A 23,151-nucleotide genomic window follows, 5' to 3' on the forward strand; every position below is an offset into this window, starting at 1 on the left:
AAATGAGCAGGGCTTCCCTGGTGGCACAGTGGTTGGGAATCCGCCTGCTAATGCAGGGACACGGGTTCAAGCCCTGGTCCGGGAAGATCCCACATGCCGCTGAGCAACTAAGCCCGTGAGCCACAACTACTGAGCCTGCGCTCTAGAGCCCGCGAGCCACAACTACTGAAGCCCGCGTGCCTAGAGCCTGTGCTCCGCAGCAAGCGAAGCCACCGCAATGAGAAGCCTGCGCACTGCAACGAAGAGTAGCCCCCGCTCTCTGCAACTAGGGAAAGCCCGCGCGCAGCAGCAAAGACCCAACGCAGCCAAAAATTAATTAATTAATTTTTTAAAAAATGAAATGAGCAAAAGAATATAATCAGGAGGGACTCCCCTGGTGGTCCAGTAGGTAAGACTGTGTGCTCCCAATGCAGGGGGCCTGGGTTCAATCCCCGGTCGGGGAACCAGATCCCACGTGCATGCTGCAACTAAGAGTCCGCATGCCGCAACTAAGACCTGGTGCAGCCAAAATAAGTAAATAAATTTTTTTTTTTTTTTTTAAAGTATAAGCAGGATACTTGAACAGAACGTGAAGAGGCTTTTCCTTCAGAAGGTCTGAAATGCAGCCTGTCCGAGTAAAATCGCTTCCCGTGTGTACGCCGAGGAGGCGGGTGCCCTAGTGCTGATAATGCAAAACAGGCAGAGGTGGTTGCAGAATCGTTTTTTTACACTTAGAAGTGCATCAGGCTTTCTTACCAGCTTCATTTCTGTCGTGGTCCGAACACGGGTTGGAAAAGAATTTCCAGACACAAGGCAGAATATAGAGAAGATAGAATTTATTAGAGGGGAGGGTCGCTGCCAGAACAGCTGGCCGACTTCCTAGTAGTCTGGGAGAGTCGAGCCCGAACGTGTGCTATTGATCAGTTTTTATAGCCAGAAAACAAAGGAATAGTCTGAGGTGAAAGTTTTGTTTACTGATCGGTCTAGGCACATATACCTTCCTTCTATAGGGTGGGAGTGAGACAGGCCAGATGCCTTTCCTTATTTGAGACAGGGTCCCTGTTGCCCAGGTGGACTCAGGAATTTCGTAACCATCGCAACAGGGTGGGGAGGGCGAGTAAGAGTCCAGTAGGGGGTGTGACGCTGACACTTTTTCAGGCAGGGTCGTCCTTTTTCCTTGAAGCACCATTGTCCTTGGAGCACCACGCCTCAGATAACCATAAACTCTTATTTTAAAATAAGCTTCCTGGGACTTCCCTGGTGGCGCAGTGGTTAAGAATCCCCCTGCCAATGCAGGGGACGCGGGTTCGAGCCCTGGTCTGGGAAGATCCCACATGCCGCAGAGCAACTAAGCCCGTGCACCACAACTACTGAGCCTGCGCTCTAGAGCCCGCGAGCCACAACTACTGAAGCCCACGTGCCACAACAAAGAGTAGCCCCCGCTCGCCACAACTAGAGAAAGCCCACGTGCAGCAACGAAGACCCAATGCAGCCATAAATATATAAATATATAATTTTTTAAAAAGAGAGTTATTAAAAAAAAATAAGCTTCCCAAATTTATAATTAACACTTTGATTGTCTGTTCCTTCCAAGTTTAAAGAACACTCCCGACCCTCTGCCCCTACCAGGATGCACAGGGTGGTTTTCCTTGCAGCAAAGCTAATGGCCGGCCAGGTGCAATCACTAGAAACACTGCAAAGTGTGAAGACAAACGTTTCCACGTAGGGGACAAATGCATCTCTATTAGCAACCGATTATGACAGTCTCGGAATCAAAGCCTCTACCGTGGGTGGTTTTTATCCGGCCTCTGAGAAAACCTGCCAGCGAGATGCTTCCAGATTCCCTCCAGGAATGTTTGGGGCCAGCCTGGTGCAATCCACGTATCCTGATTGTACAGCACAGGCACTCAGCAAGTTCAGGCACCAGTAATACTAAGCGCTGTTATTTATTAAGTGCCTACTGCGTTCCAGACTTTTGTGTTACGTACGTTACATACACTTTCTAATCCTCACAACAACCGTAAGAGTTAGGAATTGTTGCCCTGACTACACGGATGGGGAAGCTAAACCCCCGAGAAGTTAAACAAGCTGCCTAACACCCTGCCCCCAACTCAGCGGTATAGAGCTGGGATTTGAACATGAATTTGGGGCCCTCCATGCCCGTGCCTGGCTGCACACGCTGTACCACCCCCCTCCCTTGTCAAATGCAGGGTCCGGTCAGCCCAGGCCTTCCTTAGCACATCAGGGACCACCTGCCTCAGGGTTAAGGCAATGATTTGAACAGTCCTTTATCCTCCAAGTGAGGAAAAATGCTGCTGAAAACTGTCAAGTGAAAAAAATTGCACAACGTGAGAGCTGTGAGTTAAGTTTTATTTGGGGCCAAATGAAGACTATAGCCTGGGAGACAGGCTCTCAGATGTCTCTGGGGAACTGCTCCGGAGAGGTGGGAGGAGGACAGTATACATGTGATTTTGGTGACGGGGATACGTACAGTCAAGCTCACATCTTGGCAGAAGGTTGCTGCTGGTCACAGGGAGATGTCTCCATTAATGGTTTTAGTGCTTTTCTAGATATCAGAAGATGCAAGAAATTGGGCTCATAAAATCTCTTGAAAATATCTAACCGTCTGAAGGCCTGTTCTGCCAGTTTGTTCCAGAGCACAGAGCGCCTCATTCCTGATCTCTGCCCTGAACTCCTTTCACGGGGTGTTGAAGGTCAGCGACTGCAGTGACTTAGTGACTTCATTCCTGTAGAACCAGGTGGAGAATGCCGATTTTTAGTCGGCATAACAAACTTGCATATATATGTTTACAGGGCTTCTTCCGACCTCTCGTGACGTTTTCTGGGCCTTGAAAATGCTCTGGTGATTTTCTCATCCTGTGGGGACTCCTGGGGATTTGTCTGGAGGGCAGCTAGGAGGAGAGACCTGCTGCTCTGTATAACCCTTGACTGTGGAAAGGACCTACTCTCCCAGCAAAGGTCCAGCCCCCCGTGAGCCGCTGCAGTGCTGGGGGCACTCATGGGAGGTGCAGAGGAGGGGGACCCCCCCTGTGGCCACATGAGCCAGGAAGCCCTGGAGGCCACCAGAGTGGCAGATATTGCTGTCAGGCTGGCCGCACAGCGGACATCGAACCTCCCCTTCACTCTGGAAGGCAGGGCCTCCTTCAGCCCAGGAAGGTGGCTCTGAGAGCCCAGTGGCCTCCCTCACTGGGCCGGGAGCCGGACACTTCCTTCCCTGTGCTCTTCACAGAGGGGCCTTTGGGGAAGGAGGGGCCCTTGCTGCAAATCCCTGCTGGCATCCCAGGACCAGCTCAGTGCTGCTGGTACCTTTTCTCTCTCCCTCCTTCTCGTCCTTCCCTTCCTGTTCCTCTCCTGCTGCCTTGATCACCGACTGGGGATGCTCATGGAACACCCTGGAGGGAGTGGATTTGGCAGGAGCCCCAGTTTGTGGAACTAGAAGTGCATTGGGTGACGGGACTCCGTGGCCCTGGGCAGCTCTGTGGAGGGCGTGCATCTGCTGGGACGGGAGATGCCCTGGGCTGGCGGAAAGCCAGAGCTCCGGTCCCGACTCTACACCAGTGTCTACCCGTGGGACCCGAGGCGCAGTCACCTGCCAGCCGCCATTCATGGAGAACGCTCTGGGCCTGTGGACCTCAGACCCACTCCTGGACCTTCCCCTGCGCCCCCCCACCCCGGTCAGCTGGCTCCCTGCCGGCTTTGTCCAGAGGGAGTGAGGGCAGGTGGAGAAGCTGGGGCATTTCCCCCTGAGCCTCGCTGCCCCAGGGCGTCTCCAGCAGTGCCTGAGTTTCCGCGGCCTCCATCTCCCACAGGATCACCTCCGTGGCTCCAACTTCCACGGGGGCCCGGCCACTAGGACACCTTCATCCCACCTGCCCAGGGGCAGTAGTGCGTTCCCACTGCTGCGCATCTCAGCGGCCTCATTGTCCACATAGGTTTTTCCATCACCTGCGGAAGCAGTTGCCTCATTGCGACCCCCTCTCTGTAGATGCCCGGTTCCTGGTTATCCCTGACTGCCCACTTACATCATGTTAGCTCGGAACTGAGGCCTGGCCAGCCTTCCCCAGGATAACCCTCAGATGCTCCCATTTTACAGATGAGGCCACTGAAGCTCGGAGATGAGAAGCCACTTGTTCAGGGTCACCCGGCTGGTGAGGAGCTGAGCCAGAACTCAGCCCGAGCTCCTACCCACTCCTCCAGCTGCTCCTGGAGAACTTGACCTCTCTGAGTTTCTGTTTCCCTGACTCTGAAAAGAGCCAGCAAGATCTGCCTCGTGGCATTGTTTGCAGGATGAGAGAGAGTGTCTGTAAAGAGCCTCTTGGCCCCAAGCCATGGGACACCCCCATCGGGTGGGCCCATCTTGCTGACCAGCCCCAGTGCCCGGCTTGCTGCCAGAAGAGAGCTCCCGACACACATTCCAGCGGCCCGTGTGGGGCGGGTAGCTCCCTGCAGATGCGGCTGCGTGGGGAGAGCTCTGAGGCCTGCCTGTGCGTCTCCACTGCCCAGGGCTTGGGTACCCCTGGGAAGAGGCTCAAAAGTTAACCTTCTCCCTGTTTTGGTCAAAGCTCGTAGCGGTTTCCATAGGTGTGGGTTTGAAGCTGGCCTCGGTGGTCTGGGCTTTGATTGTTTCTTGAGGCATGTTTAAGGGCAGTTCTGAGTCCTCGTCCAGGAAAGAGGGCTCTTTGTGGGAATCAGTGAACAAGCCCTAAACTCCACGAAAACCATCTTTCTGGACCCAGAGACAGAACCGTTCTTACCTGACAACCCAGAGTTTGGGTTCAAGAGAGGCAACTGAAAACAACTTTTTCTTCCCCTAAAATCATAGACTATGAGGGTTAGGAAAAACCATAAAACATTATCAAGGGTAGAATAAACTTCCATTTTACAGAGGAGAAAATCAAGGCTTAAATTTGGTTAAGCGACCTCTGTAAGGTCACGTAGCAACGTAGCATATTGGTGGCAAACCAGGCCCAGGCCCCAAGGCTCCTCCGTGCTGGTCAGGGCGCCTATGACTGGGAGGCTGTGGCCTGGGCCTGCAGGGAGCCAGCAGAAGAGCTGCATATACGTCATTGGCCAAACCCCAGGAGGGCATCTGTGGATCAGGTCAGGCACACCCAGGGATCTGGATGGTCCCAGATTACTCCCATAGCCACAGGAGGAGGCTCAGCATAGCTGTTCCTTTCAGCGAAGATTCTGTCCATAAATATCTCAGTTGTATTTACTAGGTTGTCTGGCACACAATAGCATGCATTATTAATAGAGCAGCTTAACACTGTCCATTAAGTAGGCATACTCTTTGCGATGTAAAATGAACCTCTCTTTTACGATGTACTTTATCATTATAAAGTGACACGTGACAGCGACAAGCGCTCCGCATCTTATTGCAGGCTTCCGTCTGACCTCACGTGGAGGGACAGACGAAGGGACTGTCTTGGGGACAGCTAATCATCACTAGTCTGATGATTCATGTATCAGTGCATCTCTGAGTGATGTGTTCTCCGAGCTCAATCTCTGTTTTGAGGGTCCAGACAGGATAAGCATGTGGTTCTGAAACTCTTATTCTCCCCCACTGCCCAAGTCTGTCCGCTACCTCCCATGGTGAGTCACGGCGATTTCATCTGCCACCCGCGGCCGTGTGAGCGCTACAACCACGGAACCGTGGTGGAGTTTTACTGCGATCCCGGCTACAGCCTCACCAGTGATTACAAGTACATCACCTGCCAGTACGGGGAGTGGTTTCCTTCCTATCAAGTCTACTGCATCAAGTCAGGTGAGCACGTCGAGGGCGTCCCTGGATGGTCCAGGTTCAGACTACTCACGGTGGCGGGTGGCTGTGTCCTGAGCCCCGTCCCTCCTCCCACACACCCTCCCCCCTCACACGCGGTGTTAGGGACTGGATATAGAAACTCATCTTTGTGGATACACGTGGCTGATACTTCCAAACCCTGTTCAGAGGGTCAGGAGTATTAACCCGCCCATGCCCGTGTTAAAATGCTGACCCTCTGAACGGGTCCCTAGACCCCTAGCATCCATGGAAGGACCTGGCCTCTGTGCACTCTGTCTTCTCCCAGCCTTGTCCCCTTCCACTGACGAGGATACAGGCCCATGGGTGTGACCCAAGCGATGCATGACTCAGCCTTTCTCTTCCAGTCCAGGACGCATATCAGAACACAAATGATATGATTATGGGTAAAACCTGCTCTCACTTCTAAAAACGTAAGCCACGTGCAAGTGTCAGTGCTTCCTACTTAGTAACAAATGCAAACCATCCTCACCCCTGGTCTCAGAGCACCCGGGTAGTGACCACACGACGGAGACTCGGGCACCCGTGCACGTCCGCCCACCGTCTCCCGCCCACCCCGGTCCAGCCCGCTTGCCCCGGCTTTTTCCAGGTGTGGCCACAGCCACCTGCCCCAAGCAGGGGTGACGGCTGCCCCGGATGTAGCAAGGGGGGCGGGAAGCATTTGTTAACACAGCACATCTGGAGGCCCACAAACGGTAACGCGAACCAGTGCGGGTGGAGTGCAGAGAAGTAAAGAAGGCAAATCCCTCAAACGAGCACACAGGAACCCCAGCGCCCGTCACGGCCCGCGAGCTTCACAGCTGCCTCGTCCTCTCTCCCGGCAGAGCCAGCGTGGCCCGGCACCCATGAGACCCTGCTGACCACGTGGAAGATCGTGGCGTTCACGGCCACCAGCGTGCTGCTGGCGCTGCTGCTCGTCATCCTGGCCAGGATGTTCCAGACCAAGTTCAAGGCCCACTTTCCCCCCAGGTCAGTGCAGCCACCTTGAGCAGCAAGGAGAAAGGATGGTCAGCCTTCATGAGTGCAGAGTTGAGCTTCGAAGGGGCAATAGGGGAGAGAGCAAAAACACTCGCCTGGGAGGTTTTGGGGTGTCTTGGGTCAGAACACCAAGCTGCAGACAGACTCATTTCCCTCTTTCCGCCCCCCCCCCCCACCCGTGAGCTCCCCGTCTCCCTCCTTCCCTGGGTAAACATTCTCGAGGCAGGCATTGTAGGGGGTGCAGAGAAGGGGAGCACCGTCAGGGCTGTACACCCTGCACCTCCCACCCCCAGGGGTCCCCCCATTGCCCACTATGTGCCTGCAGCTCTAGACTTACGTACCTTGGAGCTTCCAGGCCACAGGGAGGATAAGAAATACACAGAAGTAATTAGGGACAAGGTCCAAGGTGCGTGACCCAACAGAGGTGCAAAACCGTGGCAAGTCTCAGGAAGGAGAAAAGGCTCTGGATGGGGAGCCAGGACAGGGCTGGTGAGCTTCTGCCTCCAAGTAGGGTCTGAGCTTTCGGAGCGGGACCTGTGGGTGGGTGGGGGCGGGGGGGTGGTCTCCATCCTCCTCGGCTGCACAGGTGAGCTTGGGTCCGTGTCTTCATCCTCCCTGTCGTCATCACCAGAGAGGAGCTTGTCAAAGTCCCTCAGAGGCGGTCTGGTCCTCTCAGTGCCCAGGGCAGCCTGTGGCCCTGCCCCTCCGACGCTGGCCCCTTGCCCAGAAGCAAGCACACCAGCGCCCTTCGGAACCAAGAGCCACCCAGCACTGCTGCTGGCAGATCACTGTTCCTGGAAGGAGAAGTCATTTAGAAAGCACAGGGATGGGCTTCCCTGGTGGCGCAGTGGCCGGGAATCCGCCTGCCGATTCAGGGGACGCGGGTTCGAGCCCCGGTCCGGGAGGATCCCGCATGCTGCGGAGCGACTACACCCGTGCACCCTAGAGCCCGTGCTCTGCAACGGGAGGGGCCACCGCAATGAGAGGCCGGCGCGCCACAGCGAAGAGTAGCCCCGGCTCGCCGCAACTAGAGAAAGCCCGCGCACAGCAGCGGAGACCCAACGCCGCCAAAAATAAATAAATAAATATATTTAAAAAAGAAAGCACAGGGATAAGTTTGTGAACGTGAGAAGGAAGTCAGGGCACCGAACATCATAGGATGCTAGCCAGGGCTCCCAAGGGAATCAAGTATCTCCTTGGATTCCTGTGCCCATGTCAGAGTCTTCTCATTTGGGGACCTCATGCTTGAGAAAAGGGCATTTGTTTCTGCCCACAGGGACGAACTGGCCCCCAGGGTCGTGTGTACCACGCCCCTGGCAAAGAGCGTGTTGCTTAGTGGGGGAAGCGGCTCCCAGGACTCACCGCTTCCCACTCCGCCCTCCGCCCTCCAGGAAACTCACTCGTGTCTCTCACACTCCCAGCCAGGCGCGGGGACGGGAAGCAGGCGGGGCTGCTGGAGAAAGCACCTGCCCACCTTTTCCCCTCAACCTCCCGTCCCCAGGACGGCCTCATCCCACGTAGCAATGCCCCCGCCTGGCAGCAGGAGCCCCCCAACCTGCAAGCACCTCACTCTCCCAGCCGTGAAAGTGTGCTAGGTCGGGGGTGGGTGTGCGCCTGCATCCACGCCAGGCCCAGAGTGTGTGGACACCATCCTGGGGCCACAGCCAAGCTCCAGCTGAGGTGACAGAATCTTCTTTCCTCTCCAACCTGCCATCCGCCCTCTCTATCTTCACCGTTATTTTTTATGAGTCAAGGGACCATGTTCTATCATTGAGCAATTAGCCTATCTAAAGAAGGCCTAGGGCTTCCCTGGTGGCGCAGTGGTTGAGAATCTGCCTGCTAGTGCAGGGGACACGGGTTCGAGCCTTGGTCTGGGAAGATCCCACGTGCTGCGGAGCAACTGGGCCCGTGAGCCATAACTACTGAGCCTGCGCGTCTGGAGCCTGTGCCCCCCAACAAGAGAGGCCGCGACAGTGAAAAGCCCGCGCACCGCGATGAAGAGTGGCCCCCGCTTGCCACAACTAGAGAAAGCCCTCGCATAGAAACGAAGACCCAACACAGACAAAAAAATAAAATAAATAAATAAATAAACAAAATCCAGCCATTCATATAAAAAAAAAATAAAAATAAAGAAATAAAGAAGGCCTAAGGGTTATAAGGAGAAAGCTGAACCACATATTGTGATTTACAGTACACTGGAGTACTTGAACGTGGCCTGTAGAGCTGTTTTTCTACATAGGCTTGGGAACAAAGTTTCCAGGATAGAGACTAAATATTAAGATGTTTTAAAAATGGTCCCTAGGGAATTCCCTGGCGGTCCAGTGGTTAGGACTTGGAGCTCTTGCTGCCAGGGACCCAGGTTCGATCCCTGGTTGGGGAACTAAGATCCCGCAAGCCGTGCAGCGCAGCCAAAAGAATTTAATAAATAAATAATAAAAATGGTCCCTAAAACTCACTTGATTTTTTTTTAAATCCCTCGAGTATTTATTTCCATCTTAGGTTACTCTCCAGTTGTGTGGAAACGTTGATCTCAGCTGTGCAAATAGATGATAAGGTTCTCAGGAGCAGGTCCAGGAAGGACTTTTTTACTCTAGGTCCCAGAGGTGTAGACGCCGAAGAGATGCGATGACAGCCGTGGGGCTGGGACCAGGGGGGAGAAGCTGCCACTGTGGGAGCTTTTGTTGGGGGAGAACGGAGAACAGAGGCATCCATCGGGTCGCCCTGACCCAGACAGCTTGCTGGTGAAAGGGACAGTGAGAGGTAGGGAGACCTAAGTGAGAAAGGAGGGCAGTGTGAGACCCTGGAGGCCAGGGAGGAGGGGAGCTCGGCCAGTTCCAGACCCACTCACGAGGGCTGTGGAAGGGGAGAGAAGCTGGATTTGGAGCAAACTCTTCCTTTCCTCCTGGCTCCTGCCTTTTGGGGGTCATGGGCCTTGCAACCTCCCCCATCTCTGGGTGGCCTTAAGGATGGTGGAGCAAGGAGCCCCCCCGCCAGAATCTCTAAGCAAGATGATCCAAAAAGCCAGTGGCCCCGAGCGTCAGAGAGAGGCGGCCTGACACTTCCTCCACCTCAAACACCAGCGTCCAGACATCTCAGTCCTCAGATTTTGGAGCCCCTGCCGCTGGCATGCAGGAGTTCAGGGTCTACACCACCCCCCCCCCCCCTCCAGCTGGGTTGTCTTCTCCTCCTGATATTTTACCTTCTGGCCACATGACTCAGCACCAGTTCCCAGCCGAGGAAATAAGGAACCGAGTTCCACCGGCCGCTTACTGGCCACCCCGGTTCCTCCAGGGACCAGGAGCAGAGAGTGGTCACGGACCTCGGGCTTTGGCATCAGACCCGCGGTGCGGAAGGTGCAAGGGACCGGAGGCCAAGGGCAAGGCCAGAACCGCGTGTGTGTCAGCGTAAGGGAACCCCCGCTCCGGGCAGCACGGGCGGAGCTTAGGTTCAGGTGGCTGCTGGGTCGGGGGGTGGCCGTGAGATGGTGTTCAGAGTTCCTTTTTTTTCTGTTGTTGTTTTTCTGTCTTGACTAGAAATGAGTGATTTTTATACCGTAGCAGAAAACAAACACGAAGCATACGAAGCACAGGGGTAACTGAAAGGGGCACTTAGGGTCCACGGTTTCCCAAGCTTTTAACGGTACTGTTCCGTTTCCAACAGGCTTCCTCAGGGACGCTGCCGGGGCACATTGGGATGCTCGGTTGGCATGGGCCACAGAGTCCCCTGTTCTCAGGTTTATGACCATAAGGCCGAGCCCAGAGGTCCAGTGGGGGGAAGAAGGAAGTATGAGGAGATACTGGAGCCCAGAGGCGGCAGGAGGCCAGGAGGGAAGCAGGAGAAGAAAACCTCTCCTGTCCAGAGTGTGGCCCTGGTGGACGCACCGTCTGCCGGAGGGGACCAGGCAGGGAGGCTGGATCTCCTGCACCACCTCCTCCCAGGGCTCCGCAGCCCCCAGGACCCCAGCTGCAGTGGGGGGCACTGTGGCCTCGTTCCCGGGGTGACCTGTCACCTGACAGATTAGCACCACTTTCCTCTCCACAGGGGGCCTCCCAGGAGTTCCAGCAGCGACCCCGACTTCGTGGTGGTAGACGGCGTGCCCGTCATGCTCCCGTCCTATGACGAGGCTGTGAGTGGCGGCTTGAGTGCCTTAGGCCCAGGGTACCTGGCCTCCGTGGGCCAGGGCTGCCCCTTACCCGTGGACGACCAGAGCCCCCCAGCATACCCCGGCTCAGGGGACACGGACACGGGCCCGGGGGAGTCAGGAACCCGTGACAGCGTCTCAGGCTCTTCGGAGCTGCTCCAGAGTTTGTATTCACCTCCCACGTGCCAAGGGGGCACCCGCCCCGCTTCCGACAACCCTGACACAGCTCCCAGCACGGCGGGGGAGGTGGCATCCACCAGCCCAGGCATTGACATTGCAGATGGTAAGCATTTGCCCCGAGGCCCGGGCCACCCTTGCACAGCCCCACCCTGCTCCCAGCTCAGGGCCAAATCAGTGCTACCGTCTCACTCAGCTTAAATTGCATCTTGCTCTCTCTGCATGTAGAGGCCGTGGGCAAGGCCAATTATTGGAAGAAAAGATCAACATCTCACAAGTGATGAGCCCATTAACTGGAGGCATAAAAGAGCACCAAGCCATCCAAAGTAGAAAGGCCACAGTGGGCGGAACTTGGTTTTCATAGCATCCGTATGATCCAGGATGCTTTTCTTCTTTCTCCCTTAATTAGGCAGGACTTCTGAAAGTGGTGCTTGGGATCAAGGTAACACACACGTGCTAAAAGGGAAGACCCAGATGCGGGCACGAGGGCCCAGCCCTGGAGAAGCTCTGGGTACATACAGGTTATGTTTATCAGGGGTGAAGTAAAAGATGTGTATGTGCCTACTGCAAGGAAAGGCAGATTGCAGCTCATGGCAAAATAGTAAAAATGCATCAGACTAATCAGGGCTGTGTTTCCCGGGGCAAGGGGGCACCAGCACCACTTTACAAATGAGAGCGCTAATTCCAGCTTATATTGACAGTAAGTAGCAGTAACCACATGGAAACAGGGGTCTGCTGGTTCCTCATAGAGTTCCTTTTCTCCAGTACCACCCTGCCTCTCTGTACTTGAACTTGTAACCTTTTGGTTTGTATGACCATTAGGGTGCATGGTTGAAGCCTAACAGTTTATTTTTTATGAGCTGAGTATGAGATTTTCCAGCAAATAATGTTGTACAGAGGAGGTGGTTTATTTGCTTGTTGACCGATATGTGGAACTTAGCATTTTCTTCTTCTCACTGATTTGTAGGAACCGTAGACGTTTTACTAAAGCTCACGATTCCAGATCTTTGCGGTGTCTTCCGGTGTATTAGTATAATAACCATCTCTTCTTTTACAGAGATCCCTCTAATGGAAGAGGATGCATAACTGGAAAAAGTGCCGGTGATTCTGCTGCCCCTTTGGGGATGGGCACCTTGTACTTTGGAGTGAGGCCCCTGGAGGACAGAGCTTGGGGGGATGGAGGAAGTTTTCTAATTTATCAGCATGGGGACGGTGACTCCATCATACGTCTCGGACTCAACAGTGAGGCTGACACAAAGGGCAGTGGCAGTGCTTTTAAATGAAACTTGAGGATTTGCCAAGACCAGTGAGGAACAAAAAGGATGGGGGGAGACCCTGTGCGGTCCTGGAAGAAGGTGTTAAGTGCATCTTGTGCTGCGGAACGTGGGACAGACGGTGCCACGCATATCCCGCCAAATCCCACATCCCGCTGACTTATGAGTACTACCCGCCTCCTCTGAAAGCATGTCACGTTATGTAAATCGCCTCTAAAATCTGCTTCAGACTGTCTCTGGACGCCAAATTAGGATGCATCAGCCTCTGCCGGAAGTCTGTGTTGAGCTGCTGGAAGAGCGGCAGAGCGCCCCCTGCAGGCTCCCCAAGGAAGATTCTGGTGTGTCCCTTGGGCTGGACAACTCTGATCAAGGCAAGACTAAAGCGGGATGTGGCGGTTCCACTGAGAAAGGAAAGGAAAGACTCAGACAGACTCGGCTTTCTGGAAGTTTCTTCAAAAAGTAGAGCTCCTGTCCTCCGTGCTGTCCTTTGGTGAAATATCATCAGTATTTGTATTCATGGTCTAGCACACGGATCCATGGCGTTGGCTAAATCTTGTGACTTTACACATGGTCAGAGTGTGTTCAAATAGCATCTCGTGGTGGAGAAGTAAGCAAGGTAATGTTTTGTTTCGGCATCTTTAAAAGATCCCACTTGACAATTTATCTGAGTCGTGAGCCCATCTCCAGTTAACTCATAGGGTTGTTGCCCCCGCTGCCAAACTCAGACAGATTTAATTTTCCAAAACAGAAATTGTATCTGAAAATATATTCCTCCTCCTCCAAATAAAATATGAGGTTGGATTCTTTTTCCCCCCTTTTATTTTGTCCTGCGAAGTCCGCAGTCTCCGAAGACAGATAGCTCTCCGCTCCTGCTTCCCAGGCGTCCGGCTGTCTCACCCGCCTGTCCGTCCAGCACTCGCACCGTGCTCTCCCGGGGCCCACTGGGTGTCGTTCCTAAGAAAATGATTGATAAAAACATTTCCCGAGTCTTGAAGTGTCTCTTCCAATACATGTTGATCTGTGGAGCTGATTCCGTTTCTCCTCTGGGTTTTAGACAAATACAGTCGAAACTCTGATCCATAAAATTGCTATGCTGATAGAGCGGTGAGAGCTGGAAGCTTGATCAAATCCTGTTTTTTCTCGACACAGACTGATTAAAAATTAAAAAGAAAATGACACTTTGAAGCGTGGCTTCAATAGCGGAGTGGGTTTGGGTGGGCAGGGAGGGGCAGTGGCAGTGATCCCAGGGGATGGAGACAGCGGAGGACCAGGACCAGAGGCTGAAGGAGGGAGGGAACAGGAAAGGGCGTGCCCGGCCCGGTGCCCTGGGCTGCGGGGCCACCAGCAGCAACAGCTGAGCGAGTGGGTAAAGGTGTTTGGTAATTGTGACATTGTTTAGTGCCGGAAGCTGGTTTTCATGGTGTTCATGCTTAAACTCCATCTGGCCAGCTCAAAGACAGACGGCATAGGTGGCTGGGTGGGACCGGGGTCCGGAGTTCACTGTGGGCAGCCCACACCCTCCTGCCCCCTGCCGCCAGCAGCCTTCCCGGGGTCCCTGTCGGGCAGGTCTCAGCTCTTCTCCACGCCACGCCTGTCCTCCCCTCACTCCCTCTAAATGGAGAGTGTGTCTCAGAGACTACCAGGTAAGTGCCTCATTTCCCACCAAAGAAGCCTGCGAGGCTGTCTCTGGGGCCTGGCCTCTCCTCCTTCCAGAAAATGCTCTCCCAAAGTAGAGAGCAGCAGCATGCAGCTCGTGAGCCGAGCACAGCCCCCCACACCTGGGAGACAGGTAGCACAGGTGCAAGGTACATCCAGGTGTTAGTGTCGACGTTGTTCTAAGCACAGAGGCTGGTAGGAAGGAAACGCCTGCTCAGTGACAGAGTCAGACGATGTCCAACCGAATTACCTGGATCCTCCCCTCAGTCCCTTCAGTGCGTGGCCACATCAGAGTCGCAGTCACAAATACTGTTTGCCATGATTTTTTTTTTTCATTATAGTGAGCTTCTGTGGCAGGAAAACATCCTCATGCTATCCCAAGCATGTCATGCTTCTGGCTCTTCTCGTGTAAAAGTCCTGGAGGCCCTCTGGGTATAACCAGAATCATTCTCACCCTGCCCCAGGAATTAGTAGGTATGAGAACACACCGGGGGTGTGCCCAGAGGGGTGGTGTGGGAGAGAACCAGCCCCGCCTGAAGGGCTTTCTGCTTTGGGAGAGGGAGGCATCTCCAGGGCAGCGGTCAGGAGCATGCTGAGAACCGAGGTGTTCCAAGGCGTCAGCCTGAGGTGTTTACACAAGTGCCTGTTAGAAAGAACTGCAGGGCAGCAGCGGCCCTCCATCATATGCACGCCAGGCGGAAGTCACAGGATGTCTTCACACTTCACTTCCATGCAGCTTGTTTTAATTGCAAGGTTGTGATTGGCTGGTGTGGGCTCCTTAGAGCCTCTTCCACTTAATTACACCCATCGCAGCAGCTGGCACATGGACAGGACTGCCTCCTATTCCTGCAGAAGTGTTTTGCCCCCGGGCACACAGCAGACCTCGACAGTTGGGAGTGACATGCAGAGGCTCACAGGCCACAGCCTGCCGGGCCTGGAGGCCTCTCCTGCTCCTTTGCTCCCTCCCTCCACACCTGGCTATGCTAGGCGGCCCTCCTCCCAGGACGTCTGGGTCCCAAGGCAACCCCTGCAGAGTGGTGCGGCATGCCGGGAGAGCACTGGCTTTGGAACGGGCCATCACCTGCTTCAAAACCTGCCTCTGCCACTAACTGGCTGTGCACTTGGATGAGTTCTTGCCCCCGACCCCAGACCTCAATTTCTTCATGCAGAAACTAGAGATGGTTTACCTCTGCCTTCCCCGCTGGGCTGTAGTGAGGTTGACAGCTAATGTAAGTCACAGCGCACAGTGGGCATCTGACAAATGGCCTCTGCTCTCCACTTGTTCCCCACAAGGAGAGAGAGAGGGTGTCACGTGGGTGATTTACTCAGTGCAGCTCTAGGCACCATTGACCTGCCTTGGTCCCCACCACCCTCCAAAGTGTTTGTAGACAAAGCTCATTTGGGCTGCCCCAGCAGGCGGGCTGAGATGTGCCATCCTATTCCCTCAGACCCTCTTGCCAGGAGCACCTCCCTGGCTTCCACAGGCCAAGCTTTCCATGCAGAGGGAAGTTGTCAATCCTTTGGGCATTTGCCTTCCCTCCCAGCATAGCCCTCTCTTGAGTGCTGCAGAAAGTTCTGCTCAGGGAGGGCAGGACAACCTCAGAAATTCCTCCAAGGACTCTGAAGGACTCAGATCACCTCCACAGGCAGCCCTGTAGATTAACACTACCGGGCTCCCCTAATTTTATTGTCTATTTTGGATTTAAAGCATAAAAGTTAATGCCCATGCATTTCCAAGGTGATAAAGAAAGAAGTCCAAGGGAAAGATGCGTGCTCTAGCAGGCAGAACAGGGCTCTGGGGAGAAGCAGTTACCTGTCAGGGAGGGCGGATGCTGAGCACGATCGCACTGAAACCGTAAAACTCAACACAGAGCGTGCAGTGTCACGGGGGCCGTGTTTAACTGCTGTGGCGGGCAGTGTACCGTCTCCACACTGGGCTGGAAAATCAGTCCCTGGGTACCTGTGGTGCACAGTGTTAAGTGGCCAGAGGAGGGCCCAGCTACCTGAGTAGGAGCCAAACCTGCCCTGTTTAGTGCCTCATCCACGTGTTCAGAGCCTGCGGGAACTCTGGTCCCTGGTCCTCCAAGACGCCGGGATAAAGAAACCCGAACACGAGCAGATGCTTTAAGAGCTTGGGGCAAGGGGGATGGGATGGAGCCTGAGGGAAGGAGATTGATATTGTCTTCTTGGAGCCCATAAGAATATTTATAGAGCCTGTTCAGTCAATAAATATTTATTAAGCACCCGCTATGGGTTAGGCCAGGTCTGCGCTCTCCGGTCCAGCGGAAATAAGGACTGGGAAACCGGCAGATACAAACCCAGAGCTCCGAAGCGAAGGATGCTGGACCCAGACCTGGGCTCTCAGGGGCTGCCTGCGGGCACAGCAGCCCAGCTGGGAGCAGGCTGAATGGGGTGTTCGGGGAAGGGGGGAGAGGAGCACAGGCCTGCGGGGAGGTAGAGGAGGGCTGGGGGGTGGGAAATGGGAGAGTAGTTCTGTGCTTCGGGGCCTGGAGGGGGGGGTGTGGGGAGGGACTGGAGCCGTAACTCAGGACCAGACCCTGGCAGCCTGGTGCCATGTTAAGGAGGCAGGTGGTTCCCTTCGGGGGATGGGAAGTCAGAGAAGGTGTGAAGCAGGGAAGTGCTGGGGTGAGATGGGGGTAGATGAGCAGGTCTGAGAGCTTGAGCAGGTCCTGCTCCATTTTGTGGAGCACGCCTAGGAGTCCCAGCCATCTGAACCCAGCTGAGGGCGCCACCGGGTCTTGGGCGGTGCGGGGTGGGGGGGCACCCTCCAGGCCTCCGGTTCCTCAGCGGTACAGTGAGAGGGTAGAACAGAGGGTCTCGGAGCCCTTCCAGCTCTGACAGGGTGAAATTCTCTTTTCCTGGCTTTTTAAAAAAATCCAGAGTCAAACATCCCCCATCCCCCATCCCCCATCCCCATCCCCAAGATCTCTCTTCGCAGCGCCCACTCCCGCCCTTCCCCCCACCTACAGTGTCCCCACACTCCTCCCACCTACTCCTCCCACTGAGCACCTGGGGCTCAGGAGCAGCCCCCACCCAACATCCCCTTGGTGGAGGGATCTACCCTCTAGAAAACCTGCAGCCACCTCAATCGAGATGGGGATGGGGGAGGCACGAGACACGATCAATTCTGGCCACCTGGGGCGGTTACCTGGACCCTTGGCCAGAAGCCGACGCTAACAGGGCCCCTCATGGAGTCCATTTCACTCTGATGACCAGAAGCAACTAAAAGCCCAAACAAACCTATTAGATTGAGTTTGCCCACAAATTCTTTATAACTGTGTAGCATTGTCCACGCGATGAAGCACGCTCACCTACTGTGTACTTTGGGGGTTGGGGGATGGGAAGGAAGCAGACACGCGCCAGGTTCCCGTTGGCTGTGCCTCTTTTATCAGTACATTCATCACTGGGAGTGAGAAGGCTGTCCTTCCCCATAGTTCTCGTGTTCCTGTGACCTCACGGTAACACATCGGCAGTATTTCCTGGTTACGCTGCAGGTGTGGACACAGAGAGCCGTGCTTTTTTTTTTTTTTTTTTTTTAATAGACTTTGTTTTTCAGAGCTGTCGTAGTTTATAGAAAAGTTGAGCAGAAAGTACAGAGTTCTCATCAGATCCCCCCCTCTCTCAGTGCAATTTGATACGCTTGCTACTACTTTTTTTTTTTTTTGGCGGTGCCACGAGGCATATGCAGGATCTTAGTTCCCCGGACCAGGGATCGAACCCGTGCCTCCTGCCGTGGAAGCACAGAGTCTTAACCACTGGACTGCCAGGGAAGTCCCCACCTGCTACAATTGATGAGCCAATATTGATACGTTAATATTCACTAAACTCTCTAGTTTACATCAGGGTTCCCTCTCGGTGTCATCCATCCTCTGGATTTGGACAAATGTACAATGTCATGTGTCCGCCATGACAGTATCATATACAGTAGTTTCACTGCCCTGGGCATCCCCCGTGCTCCACCTATTCATCCTTCCCTCCCCTTGAGCCCCTGGCAGCCACTGAGCTTTTTTACTGTCTACATAGTTTTGCCTTTTCCAGAATGTCGTGTAGTTGGAATCATACAGTATGTAGCCTTAGCAGACTGGCTTCTTTCACTTAGAAATATGCAAGTAAGGCTCCTCCATGTCTTTTAGATCTCTGTGCTTTTAAAAGGACAACAAGGAAGGCAGCCAATTTTCACAACTGGAAACTTCAAAGACTTCATAGGCTTCTTGGCTCATAGGCTGGAGAAGAGTGTGAGAGGCCAGGGAGTCTATTACCAGGTCCCCTCCCCGGGGACTCGGGAAAGAACATTCTGCAGCTTCCCTCAAGACCACATTCTGGGGTTTGACAAACTTCTTCCTTATGTCATCCCCTCCGTTTGGCCTTTAACTGAGATTGGGCCACACACGCCCTGTAAACTTTTGCTAACCCTCAGGCTCCAGGGCCCTAGGACTTCCACCTTTCCTCCACACTTTAACTCTTTCCACCCCTCAGTTCTCAAGTCCTTCCCACCCCCTCATCAACTTTAACAGAGAGCCCGTGAAGCATCACTGAGCTGCATGCTGAGGGTCCCTAAATGGATGAGATGACACCTACGCCCAGGAAATGATAGACCAGGTGGAGGTGTGGCCTGGCAAGTACATGGAGGGGCCACCATCCCTGCCTGGGAGGCAGAGAAGGTTTCCCAGAGCCGGGGATGGGAGCTCAGATGGTCATCGTCTTGTGCACCCAATAGCTGGTCTTCCCCAATGTAGGTGACAATCTCAGTCTAAAGGGACACAGTCTCAGGGGTTTGCTAGCCATGACCTTTCTCTGTTTCAATTTCCCCAAGTGTAAAACATGGAAAATAATAGGACCTAATTCACAGGCGTGTTGGGAGGAACTAACAAGTTAACCTGTGTACAGTGATTCGATCCATGCCTGGCCTGGAACACCCACTCAAAGGTTGTTTCACCCAGACAGTGCCCCAGACGTGGAGTTAAATCTGCCTGCTCGGCGGTGTTGGCTTTCTCCACAAGCAGGTCACGGTGACATTTTCCTCTTTGATTCTTGAACCATCTCCACTTTCCTCCTGAGACTCCCTCTGTGCTCATTGTGGCTAAGGGGGCCCCTTAGGGCTCAAGTCTTCAACCCACCAGAAAGCAGCCCGCCCTGGCATCATCCAGCTCACTTCCAAAAGTGTCCTCACCAATGTCAGGAGAAATGGGAGCAGACACTCGATGGACAGCCGTCTACAAGTTCCCCTCCACCACGCCCCAGACCAGCAGAAGGGCAAAGCCATAAAGAGGAATGAAGTCCGTCTGGTATAACTTGTTTTTTGTTAACTTAGGATATCACAGTGATTTTTATGCACCACCACTTCCGTATCCAAGGGCTGACAAGCCATCTATTTTGTAGCTGAACCAGATGCTTGTCTACTATCGACACTGAATTCACAAGTCCCTCGGTCCCAGCCCCACCTTCTCTAGTTTGGCCAAACACTGTCCCAGATGGGCCTTTCCAGTCTCAGGGGCGCTCCAGCCTCCGCAGTGCCACACGGGCCCCTAACGTTGGTTTTGCTGTATCAGCTCTGGGTCTTCTGGGTGCCTGGGGTGGGCGCTGGGCAGTGCTGTCTGCTGCTTAAAGTCCTGGGCATTGAAACCCAGCAGACCTGGGTTTACATTTCAGCTCTACCACTTACAGAAGCAAAGTCAGGCAAGATTTTGACACCCAAGCTTCACATCTGTCACCTGTAAAGTGAGGTCACTAATAGCACCTACCTTGTAGTTTGTAGAAAGGATTAAATACCATGATGACATAGATTGCTTAGAACAACGCCTGGCACAAAGTAAACACTCAAAAACGGTAGCTGCTCTCAATACTCTCTTCCTTCTGCTGCTGCCCTGTGAAGCAATCAAAACCCTGCAAAAAATCAGCCCTGCACCATCCATCGGGCAGCAGTGTGTCCCTGCCGTTCCCGTCCTTAGCCCGACCCCTACCCCAAACGTCCATGCTTCAGGTCAGGCCACACTCCTCCGGCACCCATGGTCCCTGCTCTTCCCCACCCAGGGCTCACCGAGGCTGGGCTCCCCAGTGGTCCCTTGTCATAATTACTACTGTGAGGGCTGCCAGCACCGGAGGGACTTCACTGTGGAATTTCAGGCCATGAGACCAGGCTCTCTTGACCCCGAACTTACTGAAATCTGGTGTCCTAACAAAAACAGGGTAAAGAAAAGCCACTTTGATTGCGTGCTCAGGCACTGAGGTGTAATTGCACTTAACCCTCAAATAACCCTCAGGTGTCACACTGTGTCTCTAGCATGGTGGTGATTTTTGCCCCCTCCCAGGGGACATTTGTCTGGAGATGTAGGGCTTGTTCTAGCCCTTTAGTGAATATGTAACTTCGCTGAGAAGGATATACTCAGACCCATCTGTTTCCTTGTGGGAAAACCAGCTGTGGAGTTTCCTTTGGAGGGTCTTGAACATTAACTACCCTCACTTTTCTCTGAAAAAGTCTCTGTACGGCAGCATTCCCCTAAGTTGAGGATGCTAATAGATGTTAGGTGAAAGAGGTGTTCTAAGGTCAACTTTGGGGAAAGTTCTCTTAAGCAAATCGTTAGGTATCCTTACTGAAGGGCATCACAGAATCTTTATTATGGAAAAGGTAAAATGGTCTCACAGGACCCTGGTGTCACAGAGCATTCCCAGGACCCCTCTGGGAAATGCTAACCCGGGATCAGTGGGATTCAGAGGGCAACTGAGCCCACACCTCACAGCCCCGAACTCATAGAGGCCTTGCTGGTCCCAACACATTCTCGTCCGGGCGTCTAGGAGGCCATGGTGGACCCGGATGCGGTGGGTGCCCTGCCCCGGCTGAGCTCACGTGCCATCCCAGCAGGGTCCCAGGACTGCCATCCAGCTCCACTTCTAATGGCCGACACCCACCTATTTCTGGGGCGCCTCACCAAAACTACACACACTTTGGTCCCAGGAAGGATAAGACACTGCTCAGCCTCCTATTCAGAGACCGCCGTGACCCAGGCCTCATGGCCACCCTGCCCCAACCCAGGACTGGACCAGCAGAGGCCAAGATTGCTGGGTGTTGAGGTGGGCAAGGATGTGGCCGAGCTGAAGCAGCTGCTGGGGGGACGCCTGGGGGCGAGGACATGGGCCAGGGCTCCCGACAGGTCTGCCAGCACCAGGAGCTGGCTCACCGGGGCAGCCCACGTGGAGGAGTGTTAGATGCGGCATCACCAACACCCAGCAGGGAAGCCAGAAGAAACGCGTTTTTAAACTACCGACAATAAAAACAAATTGACATCGACCATGATTACAGGAAAGACAGAGTCATCTTTTTATTGTCTCTATAGAAAATGACAATACCAATTATTGTCCTATGAGGAGGAGATCAAAGAACATACAGCCAAAACGTGTAGGATGAAAATATTATAGATGAGTGACAGCAACAATCAATACTAATGACTTATAAAATATTTTGTTATCTTTGCCTCGAGTTTTGTGTTGAAAGCTTTTTGAAATGTGTAATTTGCTGTGATTTCTCATTCTAAATAAATATTCATTTTTGTATGAACATCACATTTGTAGTTTTGCTTTCTTTTTCTTAAAGAGGGCCGAAAGATTCTGGGCTCCCCCTGCCTAAGCCTCGTTGAGAGGTAGCAGGGGGTCAGGGTGACCCCTTGGATCCCTTCTAGCTCTGTCATTTTATCCATCTCCATAAGACCCAGGACTGTAAACCTCTGATGATAAGGTGATAATAAGGACTAATAATTGTAGAGCTGTCGGGTTTTGGCAGTACCCTCATGTCAATTATCTCATTAAATTCTCCCAGCAACTCTGGGGTATGTAGGTAAATCATTCCATAGGCCTAAATAATAATTTATTTTTAAAAGCCTACAAAAACCAATGCTCTTTTAAACTAAGCATTTTCCCATGTCCTAAACTGTCCCTCTGGCCTTTGCTGTACCCGTGCCACCCTCCTCAACATGGCCAGCCCTTGGAGCACTCCAGTCTGAAGGAGAAGCACCGGGTAAATGCAATCAGACACTGCGTGCTAGGAGGGGGGGGCGAAAAGTGGGCGCAAGGGGCCTGGAACTGGGACCCTGATCCTGATGCAAACTGCAGAAGCATCATGACCATGTTGAGGAGCGTGGCGTCATCCCTGGGGCAGCGGGGAGCCACGGGAGCGTTTTCACAAGCAGCTCTGAGGTCTGGGGAGACCCGTCCAGCCGCAGGGTGGCAGGAAAAGCCTGGAGAACAGACAGGCTGTTCGGATGGACGCACAGACTTGCTGGGGAAGGAGGAGGGAGGGACCAAGTGTATTTGCTGGTGTCTGGCGTAAGCAAGTGGGTGGTGGGGTCGGTCACGGTGATGGGGAGACACAGGTCTGAGGTGGAAGAAGATGAGGTGACTCCGCCATGTGGAGTCTGAGGAGCTGCAGGCCTTGGAAGCGGAGATTCAAGACGGGCAATGGGCCAGCGATGCAGCAGCAAGGTGGGCCTGGAGATGGAGATTTGGAGTCATGGGCATGGGACTCCCAGCCAGGAGAAGGGCAAGATGGCCTGGAGAATTCACAAGGCGGGAGATGAGCAGGCGGCCAGGCCCCTGAGGAGCAGCGTCCAACCAAGGGACTGGGAAGGGGTCCCAGCAACACATCAGCAAGCAAAGCATGTTCAAGGAAGGTGAGCGTGACGAATGAGTGAAGTTTGGGAATTACTGGAGCAGAGAGATGAACACCGGGGTCCTTGCAGGCACCAGCACTCCACTCCCTGCAATTCCCATGAAAGGACCATTTGCTGCCCACAGAAGGGAGCCCCTTAGCCCTTGGTGCACGGCAGCAAAGCCCACCTTCCGAGACGGTGTGTGTATGCGTGTGTACACTCGTGCATACACACAGGGGGGAGGAAGGTAGGCTGCAGGGTGGTCCCGGCCCAGCTGAGCTCACCTAGTGCCCGCATCAGCCCTCAGTCGTAGCCCAAAGACCAAGAGGACGCTGGGTCACAGGGACACTCGTTCCTGGGGACTCTGCCCCAGGCAGGCTTGCTCAGAGGATCAGATGTGGGCTAATTTGGAACGCCTCGGAATTCCACCTGCCTTCACGTTGCAGAGGCTGAGGTCTGGTCTGG

The 23,151-nt window shown here is 53.9% G+C and overlaps 1 protein-coding gene across 1 annotated transcript in view; it reads left to right on the forward strand.

The window, feature by feature from the left end:
* SUSD4 (sushi domain containing 4) overlaps window positions 1-13,113 on the forward strand; it is a 137,115-nt gene extending 124,002 nt beyond the window's left edge. The window contains exons 6-9 of the mRNA XM_068538534.1: window positions 5,576-5,767; window positions 6,625-6,769; window positions 10,820-11,202; window positions 12,154-13,113. Of these exons, the coding sequence (XP_068394635.1) occupies window positions 5,576-5,767; window positions 6,625-6,769; window positions 10,820-11,202; window positions 12,154-12,182 (749 nt within the window). The 3' untranslated portion in view covers window positions 12,183-13,113. The remainder of the gene's footprint in view (window positions 1-5,575; window positions 5,768-6,624; window positions 6,770-10,819; window positions 11,203-12,153) is intronic.
* Window positions 13,114-23,151: the final 10,038 nt, after the last annotated feature.

The sequence above is a fragment of the Eschrichtius robustus genome, chromosome 3, assembly GCF_028021215.1.
Source record: "Eschrichtius robustus isolate mEscRob2 chromosome 3, mEscRob2.pri, whole genome shotgun sequence".
NCBI classification, from domain to species: domain Eukaryota; kingdom Metazoa; phylum Chordata; class Mammalia; order Artiodactyla; family Eschrichtiidae; genus Eschrichtius; species Eschrichtius robustus.